Source organism: Euleptes europaea, chromosome 10 (assembly GCF_029931775.1).
Source record: "Euleptes europaea isolate rEulEur1 chromosome 10, rEulEur1.hap1, whole genome shotgun sequence".
Classification (NCBI taxonomy): domain Eukaryota; kingdom Metazoa; phylum Chordata; class Lepidosauria; order Squamata; family Sphaerodactylidae; genus Euleptes; species Euleptes europaea.
The window spans coordinates 31,036,959-31,051,311 of NC_079321.1; the positions used below are offsets into that span (position 1 = coordinate 31,036,959).

General features: G+C 46.2%; 1 protein-coding gene across 1 annotated transcript; it reads left to right on the top strand.

Annotated features, from left to right (window-relative positions):
* Positions 1 to 3,670: 3,670 nt before the first annotated feature.
* Positions 3,671 to 13,903, top strand: CMPK2 (cytidine/uridine monophosphate kinase 2). The gene is made up of 5 exons (XM_056856555.1): positions 3,671 to 4,291; positions 5,937 to 6,051; positions 7,942 to 8,143; positions 9,114 to 9,347; positions 13,780 to 13,903. Exons 1-5 carry the CDS (start codon positions 3,671 to 3,673, stop codon positions 13,901 to 13,903), a joined length of 1,296 nt encoding a protein of 431 aa, XP_056712533.1.
* Positions 13,904 to 14,353: the final 450 nt, after the last annotated feature.

A 14,353-nucleotide genomic window follows, 5' to 3' on the forward strand; every position in this document is an offset into this window, starting at 1 on the left:
GAAGGCCCTTTCCACTCTGAAGTTGCTGCAGAACAGAAATAATAATAAAATGTAGGATTTCCTGAAGTCAGACTTGCTTGTTGGATAAAACTACCATGTGTCTTTGAATAAAACTTGATTGCTCCATAACCAGCAGATATGGAATATTTTTGTCAAACGCTGGGGTGTTAATGTCTGTTTCATACCTGCAGGAGAATGAGGTGGTAGAGTGCAGACGTGATAGAATGGACTGTACCATTTTAACCTATTTTTAAAAGCAAAACTCCTTGCCAGTGGAAAACCAGCACCCCAAGCAAACATGGGAGGCTCTTCCTGCTGTACTGATTTTCTGTTTGCAAGGAGTGTTTATGCAACTGAATGCTGGAGTCCACCACCAGTACAGGCTGTTCTGCCACCTCCAGTCTCTTTCAACTGTTCACCTCATCAACTTTTTACATGTGTGAACCAGGCTCAGAAATTTTAGTTGAATAAGAATGGATTCTTTTGACATTTTTATGCATAATGAACACCTTCCTCATTTCAAGGATTTTCTTAAGCTGTGTGTCCTCCTCCCTTTAAGAACTTTTCCATGCTCCCTTATAGTACCTAAAGGGAAACTACTGTGTACGCATGTAAAGGGTTACAGAGTGAACTTAAGAAATCCACTAGTGGGAATCCTGGGTGCCCAACACTGATTTCCCCTCCATTGTGTGTGTGTAAAGTGCCATCAAGTTACAGTGGACTTATGGCAACCCAAGCAAGGGGCTTTGAAGGCAAGTGCCACCTTCCCTCTCAGTTCCCCCCTTTAATCAGGCACTTTCCTATTTTACAAACAAACTCCCATTGGATATGTTTGTGCCACCAATTTAAACACCTACTAAGAAAACCTTAGGTGCTGCAAATCCACTGGCCCTACCCTGTCTATGTTCCCATGCTCAAAAGATGCTGGAAAAGTTTTGTGTGGGAAGGGGTGGGTGTGAATGGATCTAAGGTTGCCAAATCCCATCTGTCAGTCAGAAATCCAACAGGTGCAAGTTTTTCCCAGCACAGGGATACAGCAATGGGAAAGATCCACCAGTTGAATTTAACTGGTACAGTAAACACACAGGAGAGATTCTGCTGTGTATGAGAGGGAGAGAGAGGGGGTATTCCCAGTGATGTATTAAGAGTTTGAAAATGTTATAAAAATACTGTTTGCACTTTGTTTGGCCCCTTTAGCTGTGAAGATGTCTTCCAACCATTTTTAGCCGTGGCATCCAAAAACCCTTTTAAAGCGATGTTTTTTTATAACATTTTCAACTCTTAATACATCGCTGGGAATACATAATGTGATAACCCCCAGAGAGAACAAAAAAGAGGGCCTAAAAACAGGCAATGAGTAAGATAAGAAAACTGCAACCAATTAATGTTGTGTCTTCTAAAGTTCAGTGAATGCATTTCAACCAAGGGTGTTGTTTAATCAAGGGTCTTGACACTCACAGCTACCAACTCCAGAAAAATGGCACCTGTAGATGTTTTCCTTCCTCAGTGTGCTCTCCTGCAGGAATGAGCAGCCATTCATTACTATGGAAAATGATAATGTGTTGCCCTTACCAGTAGCTCTGGTGTGTGGTACTGTGCGCACACCCGTCCCTGAAGTATCTTTTTTGGTTTCACAGGCAGAACCATCAATCTCTGTGATACTCTCTTAGCACCCCATCTGTCAAAGTGATGGGTATTTTGCTAGTTATATTTGTATTACTGGTTTCTGTCACAATTTTAGCTCCTGTATCCCATCTTTTCTAAAATGTCACATGAACACATGAAGCTGCCTTATACTGAATCAGACCCTTGGTCCATCAGTCAGTATTGGCTACTCAGACTGACAGCGGCTCTCCAGGGTCTCAGGCAGCAGTCTTTCACAGCACCTACTTCCCTAGTCCCTTTAACTGGAGATGCCGGAAATTGAACCTGGGACCTTCTGAACGCCAAGCAGAGGCTCTACCACCGAGACAGGGCCCCTCCCCTATCCATTCCTGCTCAACACTACAATACTAATACAGAGTTCTCTCAGGCCTGTGCAATCTCTCACCATTAATGTGAGTGAAATAATCAAGGTTGCCTCTGAGCAAAAGGTGCTGTCCCCCTAACCACTCAGAAACCTACCCATATTACAAATATCTTGAATATGGGAGTAAGTCTTTAGAAATTAATCCCTGCCACCCTCCTAAACCAGGCTCTGTGCCAGGCTTCTCCAATTCACCCCACTTCTTTATTTCCCCAACCACGGTTTCTCCAGCACCGCTTTCAGGCTTCACACAATGCACAGTTAAATTGTGGAACTCCCTGCTCCAGGATGTGGTGATGGCTGCCAACTTGGGAGGCTTTAAGAGGGGAGTGGGCATGTTCATGGAGGAGAGGGCTATCCATGGGTACTAGTCATGACACATAACTATTCTCTCCAGGACCAGAGGAGCATGCTGTGAAACACAGGCAGGATGCTGCTTCTGGAGTCTTCTTGTTTGGGGGCTTCCTAGAGGCACCTGGTTGGCCACTGTGTGAACAGACAGCTGGACTTGATGGGCCTTGGTCTGATCCTGCAAGGCCTTTATGTTCTTGTGACCATCTTTTTGTCGGCAGTGATTGTCCCAAGTCGCTTGGGAGATTATTCCCCAACATTGTTTTACCATCCGTGGCAAAACTCCTTAGCTTTCACTGATGGCTTCAGTTATCTCCACTTCATCAATTACACAGAAAACCACAGCCATGATTACACAGGTGGTTAAAGTTTCAGCTGAATGGGCAGCAGTCAAAGATAAGGATAACTTTTACTGGCACAGTTCTTTTCAAGGGTGATACCGGAAAGGTAGCGTATCACCTACTAACAATAATTAGAAAAGGGCAAGAGTCCAGTAGCACCTTAAAGACTAACAAAAATATTTTCTGAAATCAGAATACCCTATCAGAAAATATTTCAACCTTCCAGGACATTCTGTTGCAGATTTAAGAGTAGCAGTTCTCTTACAAAGGAATTTTAAAGGGAGATTGGAAAGAGAAACTGCTGAATTACAGTTGATATTCAAACTAAAGTCAATGAATTACCTGGGCTGAATAAAGACCTTGCATTCATGGCCCATTACCAATGCTGATTTCTCCACACCCATCTCTCCCCTGGACATCACAGACTCTTCTGCCTATCACACGTAATCCCATGAAGCCTGCTATTCACATTTACATACTGTTCCTCTACTTAAAGACCGATGGATTCACTTTCTAGCTGTATCTGAAGAAGTGAGCTGTGGCTCACGAAAGCTCATACCCTGCCAGAAAATATTGTTGTTAGTCTTTTAAGGTGCTACTGGACTCTGGCCCTTTTTGACTACAGAAAATATTTTTGTGAGTCTCTAAGGTGCTACTGGACTCTTGCCCTTTTCGACTACTGCAGACAGACTAACCCGGCGACCCACTGGGAATGAACAATCATTAGTCCTCGGGCCAATTTCCAGCTTTTCCCTCGCCAGGCGGACCCGTCCGCCTGTTCAGTTTCGTTTCCCCGCCAGGGTGACCGCGGCGGCGCCCCGCCCCGGGTTGCGTGCGGGCCAGCCGCCCAGGAGATCCCGGGACCCCCAAGCCCGCCGCCTCGGTCCCTTTCGTTTCCCCGCTCTGACGCCGCAGCCCGTCTCGAGCGCCGGCAGGGCTCCGCGGAGCACCCATGCTCCGCCGCGGCGCGCTGCCGCCCCCGCTGCTGCGGAGCCCCATGGCGCTGCCCCCCGCCCGGCCGCCCCGTCCCGAGCGCCGCTTCGTGGCCGAGCTGCCCGGCTGCGAGCTGGTGGACTTCGCCTGCCGGCGCGGCGGGAGCGCGGGCGGCGGCGGCGCCAGACCCCGCGGCTTCCCGCCTGGCCCGGGGCGCTGCTACTCCTTCTGCGTGCCCGGCGAGCCGGTGCGGGCGGCCCGGCTGCACGAGCGGCTGCGGCGGGAGCTGAGCCAGGCCGCCTTCGCCGCGCTGCCGCTCCTCTCGTACCGGCCCGGGGCCGCCGCCGCGGCGCGGGAGCGGGGCTTCCTGGTGCGGGCGGCGCCGGAGGGCGAGCGCGCCTTGGAGGAGCTGCTGCGCCGCTGCCTGCCGGCCCCGGCCCACCTGGCCGTCTACCAGGAGGGCGAGGACGGGCAGCTGTGGCGCGGGCTGTGGCGCCTGGCCGAGGCAGGGGGCAAGGAGCTGCTAAGCCGGGCGCGGGTGGTGGGGGCGCCGCCGCCCGCCTCCCACCCGGCGGCGGCTCACCTCCGGGACGCCGCCGGGTTCGGCTCCCGCCCGGCCGCCCGCCGGGTCCTGCAGGAGGTGAGCGCGCTCGCCGGCCCCCCAAGCCTAGCGCAGGGCTCTCCAGCGTGCAGCCCTGCAAGACGGGCAGCGCCGCTCAAGAAGGGCGGAGAAAGCGGGTCGCCAGGGGGGGCCACGTCCCAAAACAAAAGGCACGGGTTCTCTTCTATTGAAGGTCAGGCTGGTCCCCTGTGCAAGCGCCGGGTCATTGCTGACCCACGGGGGACGGCCCACCCTGGCGTTGAGCAGGCAGACTATGCTTACGGGGTGGTTTGCCAGTGCCTTCCCCAGTTGTGTACACTTGACCTCCTGCTGGGTACTCGTTTTACCGACCTCGGAAGGGTAGAAGGCTGAGTCAACCTGGAGCTGGCTACCTGAAACCGACTTCCTCCAGGATCGAACCCAGGTCCTGAGCAGAGCTTCTGACTGCAGTACCACAGCTTTCCACTCTGCTCCATGGAGCTCTTTTAATCTAGTGGGTGTAAAGTGCCGTCCAGTCGCAGCCAACTTATAGCAACCTCTTTTGGGGTTTTCATGGCAAGAGACTGACAGAGGTGGTTTGCCAGTGCCTTCCTCTGCACAGCAACCCTGGTATTCCTTGGTGGTCTCCCATCCAAATACCAACCAGGGCTGACCCTGCTTAGCTTTTGAGATCTGACGAGATCCAGGTCAGGGCTTTAATCTGTTAGACCAGCTAAAATAACAGTCTCTCTCCCCCCCCCCAAGTCTTCCATCAGGCTAGATGTTAAAAGGAGTGGGGTTAGTATTAGCCTTTAATAGACGATACTTATATTACTATTAAAGACGTTATCAGTACTGGCTTATGAAATGTCTACAAAGAGGAAATATACATTTTACTGTAAAAAAAAATAGGGTGTATTTTAAGCTAAATTGATTTCTGAGATATGTCTTTAGTGTGTTGACAAAACTTGGACACAGAAACTCAACCCTTTCCTTTTTTTCCCCCAGTCCCCTTTTTTTATTTCTGTACCCTATAAAAAAATTTTTATATATGTGTATGTGTATATATATAAAAACAGGTTGGGTTGTGGGCAAGGTGAGATCTTTTGGGCCACTGTTCCTAAAATCCCTTGTGTATAGGATTCAAAGAAGGGTGATTAGACCATGGAGACATTCACACATTGCTCTGAACCCTTTTAAGCCACCACCACCCCACACACACATCTTTAAGGGTTGTCCATTGACATGAAGAAGGTTGATAGTTTATGGACTGGAAGGCAGCTTCATACCTAACCAGGTATAGGTGGTGAGGACGAAGGAGGGCTTGTGTTTTCTGTGCTTCTGGGTAATGACCAAATTGCACCTTGAACATCTCCCTCCACCCAAGGAATATGCATCTCCTGGGCAAGGGCTTGGGTGTCAAGCTCTGATCCAGACATTCCAAAGAACCCCAGGAAGCAAGAAACACGATTGGGTTGTTCTTCCTGTTTTTTCTTAATGCCGTAATGTCCAAAGTTCTCAGGTCTACTAATCTTTTGTGCTGATTCTCTATATTCGTCAAATGTTGTTGAAGCTGATTACATCAATGCTTGTTACTGTTTTAATAGCATAGAGGTGGGATAGAATTTTCTTTTCTGAAATTGATTAATTAACTAAAATGCTTGTTTGCAAGTAGGAGCTTCTGAATTAATTGTTTTAATTACAGTGCACAACTCTGATTCCTGAAGCCAAAGCGGTCCTCGATCTTGTGGATAAGTGCCCTAAACTTCCAAAAAGGGGATCTTTTCCTGTGATAGTTATTGAGGGACTGGATGCAACAGGTAAGGACCTATGGCAAACCCAATGCCACAAATAAATTATTATAAAAGCGCCAGTGGTCCTGTTAAATGAAGATACATCTCACCATTGCATGCACAGTTGGAGGTTTTTTCCCCTCCTGATTCACAAAAACTACCCTTTCAAGCTGGGTGCGTCTGTCTGTCTCTCTCAATGTTCAGGGCATAAGCTTTCGAGAGTCAAAGCTCCCTGAAAATCTCATTGGTCTCTAAGGTGCAACTTGACTCAAATCTAGCTGTTCTACTGCAGAACAACATGGCTACCCTCTGAAATCATATTTTAGTGTAAGTAAAAGTGGCTGACTCTTGGGAAAAATAACCTCAAAAGTTTCTTAAACGTTGAAGCAGAAAGTCTAACAAGTTTAATCTACACATGTACAAACAGATAGTGGGAAATCATGAAATGAACTACAGCATATAGGAAACAAGGAAAATATAGTTTCTTGCTAACGCTTAAACAGTCTCCAGTTTGGAAGACGGGTCAGCCTTACCTTTGCACCCTAGTAGGGGGGCAAAGCCTTGCTTCTTTTTGAACCAATTTCTTCAGAAGCAAGGCGATGCCTTTTGAGACAGTCAAAAAGTGGAGTGTGTATTCAAAACTTGTGTCAAAAGAGGTTTGACCAATAAATTGTACCTCAGATCCTCAGGTGCTTCACACACAGCCTTATTTATAATGTGGTGTGGAAAAGGGTACCAGATTACAGGAAATTCTCCATTGAGCCCCCAGTGGATCTGTGTCGGATGGGCAAAGATGTGGCATTTGTACACAGATTCCCCTTGTCTAGGATGGTGATGCGCCATCCTCATTTCTGTGTAATGGAGTTTGCAGCTCAACTGAAAACTCAAAAGAGGACAGGCCTGTTTCCCCCTAAAATATAGGGATCCTTTCATAATATACAGGTCTGTCCTGAGTCCTGTCAACCAGATGTGCGCTGGACGTTCTGTGCTCAGAACTTAATTCCAAGGTGCGCAGGGGGCCTTATCCAGATCAGGACCATGGTGCCTGGGAAAAGAAGCTTAAGCTTCCCTGCTGCTCCATTTTTTCCCAACCTGAAATGGATCCAGGCAGCTGCCCCCTTGCAGCTTTCCCCAATGGGGCAAATAGTGCCCACAGGGGCCTTGTCAGGTCAAGAAAATAATGTGGGGGAAAAGGCTTAAGCCCCCTCTCCCCACATACCAAATCCAAATCAGGCCCCCATGCACCTGGGAATTATGTTTTGAACAAGGATCTCCCAGTGCTTGTCTAGTCAACAGGACCAGAGGTGGACCAAAAAGCAAAGTTAGACCCTCACTGCCATCCTGGGGCAAGCTCTACACAACAGATAGATCTGTGTGTATATACTTATCGTTACTTTTTAATTGTTTTGTTCTAATACATGGTCCTTTTTACTTTTAAAAACATTGACATTGAGCTGGTGATTTCCACCCTATGACCAGCAAAATTAGGGAAGGTGGCATGGTATAGCCTGATCTCAGAAACTAAGCAGGGGTGCTACTTCGATGGGAGACTGCAGAGGAGGGCAATGGCAAACCACCTCTGCTTCTCACTTGCCTTGAAAGCCCCTTCCCCTCCCCACAACAGACACCCTGTGAAGTAGGTGGGGCTGAGAGAGCTTTAGAGAGCTGTGACTAGCCCGAGGTCACCCAGCTGGCTTCATGTGGAGGAGTTGGGGAATCAAACCCAGTTCTCCAGATCAGACTCCACCGCTCCAAACCACCGCTCTTAACCACTACACCACACTGGCTCTCATTAGGCCACCATTCTAAATGTAACGTCCTTTCACATGAGTAAAATACATTATCGGATTTTTATCAACCTGATAAATACTTGTCCTATGAATAATCAATGTGTTTTCCGCCCTGTGTAAAACGTAGGCAAAACCACCATAACTCGGTCATTGAAGGACTTACTTAATGCCATACTCTTGAGATCCCCCCCATCTTGCGTCAGTCAGTGGAGAAAGAGATTTGATGACGAACCAACACTCATTCGAAAAGCGTTTTATGCTCTGACCAACTACATCGTTGCTTCTGAAATTGCAGAAGCATCCACTAAGTCGCCAGTGATAATAGACAGGTTTGTAAGACAAAAATTCCTTCCCCGTTGCACACTATTGAAAATAATTTGCGAACTCATGCTTCTGTTATTTCTGAAGAACAGTAAATATAGGAAAATAGTCATGGTTGTCTTTTGACTACTTACTCTTTACTCTGTTCTTGTAATAGAAAAGAGCAAGAGTCCAGTAGCACCTTAAAGACTAACAAAATTTCTGGCAGGGTATGAGCTTTCGTGAACTGTGGCTCACGAAATTTTGTTAGTCTTTAAGGTGCTACTGGACTCTTGCTCTTTTCTGCTGCTCGTGACAGACTAACAGGGCTGCCCATTGTGATCTACTCTTGTAAAACTGGGGTAAATTTAAAATCTCTTGCAGATACAAGTGGTTGTGAATTGCTCAGTTAGTGCTACCTTCTCCCATCAGGGGCCAGACAACTGCACTCAAATGTAAAGTAATGATATGATGTTTTTATATTTATAACTCCAAACTAGAGAGAAGGTGGGGTCCTGAACTGCCTTGGATATTCTATGCTGGTGCTCTGTATCTGGCTGTTCATGGTCTGTCATTTACTTCCTTCACCACTTCAATCCCTGACCAGAGCTTTAAACTACAGCCAGTGTGGTGGTGCTGGTGGAATGTCGGCTTTCGACTGGGCATACTTGAGTTCAAACTCTCACTGAGCTATGGAGCTCACTGTAGGGCTTGAGAAAGTCACCATTAACCCAGCCTAAACTATCCCCACTGAGTGGTTGTGAGCAAGAAATATACTGCCTGCATATACTGTCTTGAGGTTCTTAGGCAGAAGGTACCAGTATGATTGATGGTACTCAAAAAATCACAATCAGCATAAAGGACATCTACTGATTTGTATAGCTCCTGTGTTTCCCATTCAACATCGCATGCTCCATTTGCAGAACCTGTTGTTTTGCAGTGCAGAATTCTTCATGGCTTGAATATGAATCTCACCCTGGTGTGTATAATCTCTACTAGGTATTGGCATAGCACTGCTGCTTATGCAATTGCGACGGAAATAAGCGGGAAAGTGTCCGATCTCCCTCCAGTGCATCATCCAGTATACTGCTGGCCCGAAGACCTGCTAAAACCAGATTTGGTCATACTGCTAACAGTTAGTCCCGAGGAACGAATCCAGAGACTGCAGGGACGAGGGATAGAGAAAACAAGGGAGGAGGAAGAGCTGGAGGCAAACAGATTCTTTCGCCAAAAGTACGTTCTAAACCCTTTCATATCATCAAGCATCATTATGTTTTGTGGCCTCAATCCAGAAAGCCAGAAATGTGCACAGTTCTCATTGTCACACATTGCAGGGGAATGGTGTACTGTGTTTCTGGGGAAGAGAGATTCACACACGCTCACACTATAAACCACATCTGGATGTGAAGGGGAAAGTATTTGCACAATCCCAGTGTGTACATGCGGTGCTCCACATATAAAGCCCTAGCCTTCAGCAGCCTGGATAACTGGAAATGAAGAGGGGTTCATTCAAATAAAGGCAGTGTGGTGCAGTGGTTAAGAGTGCCAGATTAGGATCTGGGAGACCCAGTTTCTAATACCCACTCTGCCATGGAAGCTTGCCAGGTGACCTTGGCCCTGGTCACTCTGTCTCGGCCTACCCTACCTCACAGGGTTGTTGTGAGAATAAAATGGAGGAGAGGAGAATGATGCAAGCCCCTGTGGGTCCTCATTTGGAAGAAAGTTGCCTTACCATAGTTTATACCAAAGCACTTTTACAAATGTTTATGAGCACGGAGGGAAGCTGGTTAAAACCAGTAAGACAGCATTTTGGATAATTTAAACATTACTTGCTGGGATGTTATCTTTGCTTGAAAAGTATTTCAGTGTCATCCTAAGCAAAGTCACACACTTCTAAGTCCATTGAAATAAATGGGTTTAGAAGAGTGTTACTCTGTTTAGGATGGCACAGTTGGACTCTCCTTCTGTCTCATCCTGTCCCCATACCATCTCATTCTGCCAAGAAGGAGCGGAAGTGGGATACTGCAGTCAAATTATTGTAACACCTGGATTAGGTGTTTCTTTTTCTCCATGGTGATGTTCCTTTCTCTGTATCAGATATTTCTTTCCTACATTGTGGAAAATGATTCCCAGGGTCAGAGGACCCACAAAGGATGATAGTCAGGGGTCTGTAGGCCACAGTGAGGAAAGGGGGAATCATTCCCTCGTCAATCAGCACAATTCTGCTGACCAGAGAGGCAGGAAGGGGCCGTGGCTCAGTGGCAGAGCATCTGCTTGGCGTGCAGAAGGTCCCAGGTTCGATCCCCCACATCTCCAGTTAAGGGGCTAGGCAAGTAGGTGATGTGAAAGACCTCTGCCTAAGGCCCTGGAGAGCTGCTGCCGGCCTGATAGACAATACTGACTTGGATGGACCAAGGGTCTGATTCAGTAGAAGGGAGCTTCATGTGCGTTCATGTGAAAGTCTATCTTTCTCCCTACCCTCTCTTTAGTGGAACCCCCTAATTGACATGACTATTACTCCATGCATGTCCTGCAACCACAGGAATCTGCTTTCCCAGGGCTGGCAGGGACTAATGGGTTGGGGCGTGAAAGTGGGGAAAATCTTCCATCGCTAGTGCCTTCGGTTGACAGATTCCTGGGTCCAACTTCGCCACATTTTCATATTTGTTTAGTGCTCTCACAACTCCAGTCAAAATGTAGGAGAAATAAAAATATGTTTGTTAAAAGTTCACTTCTGTTTACGGACAGATCAAAGTTGAGTTCTCCTGGGGACCCTCACTGGTGATGTAATGATGTCACTGGCGACTCACTGATGTCACTCTCTCTGCAGCATGCAGTGATGTCAGTGGGTTGCTGGGGGATCCATAAGGGGTGACTTCAGTGCATTGGGACACTGCCAGTATTCCTCCTGGTTTCTAGCCATTGTCCCCCCCACCCCCCGCCGGCGGTTCAGCCGCAGTGGGGAAGTGCCTGCTGGCAGCATGGAATCCCCTGCCCTCAGTGGGGGGATGGCAGGGCTGCCCCTGCAGCTCCTTATAGATTCTCCCCCTTTTGATTTTAAACTTGCCCATAGTGTCCTCCTACATTGATCCTTACAGAGATCTATCCTTCCTTGTTCCTGCTTATATGTGGACCAGGGTGTTATATTCTCACAGCCTTTCCCATGCAGCCTTGAGTTCTTTCAAATAGGTTTGCTCCACCTGATTTCCTTATGTTTTTGATCTCCCCAGACAATAAAACTACACTTATGTGCCATCCAGATTTAATCACAACAATAACTATTAAATATCATGTACCTCTCAGACAAATTTGTAGCTTTGTTTACATTATTTAATAATTTTGGGTGTTTGCCCAGAAAGGAGTAGCAGCTTATCAAAAGAAAGTTCAAATGCAGCTTAGAAAAAAAACCCTCTCAGCTCTGCTTTGCCTGACACTTTAAGCAATATTTTTTTCTCCCTCTTTAAGCATAATCCCCCCCCCCTAAGATTCAAGGGATCAAAGATTTTTTATGCCCCTGGGGTAACTCGGGGCCTTTGCTCTACTCGATTGATTCCTGATTGTCTTTCTCATGGAAGCATAATTATAACTTTCTTAAAGGAAGATGGTCTGTTGGTAACAATGAGCATCAAATAGGCATGTATTGTATGAAAAAACTGGATCTGTAGAAAAGGCTGTTCCAGTGTGTAAAGACTGGGTTGGATCCAGCACACAGTTTGCTCTTGCCATGGAGCCCTGGTGCAAGCGAAAACAAGAAAAAGACCACGGAAACCACACACATTAAGTCAGACGTATTGTATCTCCACATACATTTCCACATGTGCAATATCTTGAGAAATCAGTTTCCAAGCACTATAATATGTAGGGAGGAAAGGGCCCGGAGTGACACAAGATCTTGCCCAAGCAGCGCTGCACTAAGTCCATTTATGCCTCTATTTGGGCATTGCTGCATTCTAGTCAGTGTCTGATTGTATCTGCAAAAGTTAAAGGGCTCTTCTAAAAAAACAAAGTAAACTCAGAAACCTGCCATTCCTGATATGAACAAGTAAGAATGATCAGGCACAAACATTCTGTATGCTCCCAGCGTGGTCTAATGGTTAGGAGCAGTGGACCCTAATCTGGAGAACTGGGTTTGATTCCTCACTCCTCCACATGAGCGGCAAAGGCTAATCTGGTAAACTGGGTTGATTTCCCACTCTTCCACATGAAGCCAGCTGAGTGACCTTGGGCTAGTCACAGCTCTCTTTGAGCTCTCTCAGCCTCATCTACCTCACAAGGAATCTGTTGTGGGGAGAGGAAGGGAAGGAGATTGTAAGCTGGTTTGTTTCTCCTTATAAAAAAGGTAAGAGAAATCATCATATAAAAACCAACTCTTCTCCTCCTCCTCTCCCATAAAACAATTATTTTTGTCATTATGCCTTATGGCCACAACAGAATTTCTTCTTTGTATTATGTTAATCTCCCTTTGTAGCTATACAATGCTAGTGATGAGTCCTACTCAAACGAACCATTATTATTCATCCTTTTCCATCGTATAAACTGGCATTAGTGAGTCTGAGCACATTACAGCTGCGATCTTATGCACATGTAATAGGAAAGACATTTCACTGCATTTGCTTCTGCGTAATCATACACAGGATTAGGCTGCTCATGGGAAAAGTCCGACCAGTTTTAATTAACACTACCTGAAGTGGGTTTTGCATTGAGGTAAGAACAGCTATCCTGAGGGACAAGCAAAGTCCAGAGAGGCAGTGGGGAAGGTTCTTGCCATGAAACATCTGAATCAGCTGGACCGACTTCCCTCCCCATCAACAAAAGCTAAAACATTTGGGACTGTTTAATTTGGGGGGGGGGGAAGGTGACTGAGAGAGAGACATGATAGAGGTTTACAAAGCTATGTGTGACAGAGATAGACACTTTTCTTGTGTAATACTAGAGGTCTGGTGAAACTTATTGGCAGTACATTCAAGAGAGACAAAATGAAAACCTAACAGTGCAGTCCTAAAGAGAGCTACCCCAGTCTAAGCCCATTCATTTCAATGGGCTTAGACTGGGTAACTGCATAGGATTGTATTGAAAGTGGTACAACAGGTAGTTAACTTGTAGAAACTCCACCTGATTTGGTGATGGCCACAGGCTTACCTGGATTTGAAAAGGGACTGGATAGATTTTTTGCAGGATAGGTCTATCTCTGGCCGTTGGCCGTGATAGCTGAATGGGGCCGTCCAGGGTTTTCAGGTGCTGGGGAGCAGTCAACAGGTGAGGGCTTTTCTTAGTTGGTCCTATTTTTCGGCTTCCCAGTGGCACCTGGGAATCATGATTCTTGAAAAAATGGGCCATTTGTCTGATCCAACATGACAACTCACGTGTTCTAACCATTTTTTTTACATTGATGTTTTCCAACATATTTCCCTCTTCACCCTTCCCACATTCTTCCGTCCTTACGCATCCATCTCTTTTATGGTTTTAAGTTTTGAAAACTGAAAAGACTCAGAATTGAATGTTTGTATTTTACTTGCTCACCACTTCAGGGACATCGATCAAAAAGCAGAATCTAAAACTAAATTAAATCAGTGTTATCGCTAACAATCCAATCTACCCTCGTTAAAATCCATTCAAAATAGGCTGGGATTCCATTTGTAACATTACTTGCTCTTTTTTTTAATAGAGTCGAAGAATCTTACAGAAGGATGGAGAATCCTGCATGCCAACTGGTTGATGCCAGTCTTTCCAGAGAAGAGGTTCTCAAGGATGTTCTACATCAGATTAAAAAGCATTTTCCTTCACTATAGTTGCTTATAAATGCACTAAGGCTGATACTCTTCGGCACATTCCAGATTTCCCTAGCAAAAGAGTCTTCTCTGTTGAACAGGAGTATTTTCATTTGTCTAAAAGAGAAAGCTGCTTCCCCCAAAGACTCCTAGGAATTATGAAAGATTCTAATAGATCACCGCTGAGCCAAATCACAGGCTCACATTTAATGGAAAATTATCCTCTAGAAAAGTGCATCTTCCATTTCACGGATTGCTCAGGTGTATGCATAATAGGCCTAAATATCTACCTATTTAGAATCCGGACAGGAAGTTGATTTATGCTGTCACCCAGTAACATTTCCAGATCTGATCAACTGCAACATGTGATTATTCTGATTTTCTGTAGAATTAATAAGGTATCATGCACCAGTGATCCAAACTGCCTTTGTCATTTCTTGCGGAAAGTTACTCTTGACACATCTCAAGGTG

Bases quoted from the DNA above. Each gene is read 5' to 3' on its own strand.
- CMPK2 (XM_056856555.1), top strand. From the start codon at position 3,671: ATGCTCCGCCGCGGCGCGCTGCCGCCCCCGCTGCTGCGGAGCCCCATG. The intron at 4,292-5,936 runs GTGAGCGCGCTC...TTTTAATTACAG, and splicing joins CCCGCCGGGTCCTGCAGGAG to TGCACAACTCTGATTCCTGA. The intron at 8,144-9,113 runs GTTTGTAAGACA...AATCTCTACTAG, and splicing joins TCGCCAGTGATAATAGACAG to GTATTGGCATAGCACTGCTG.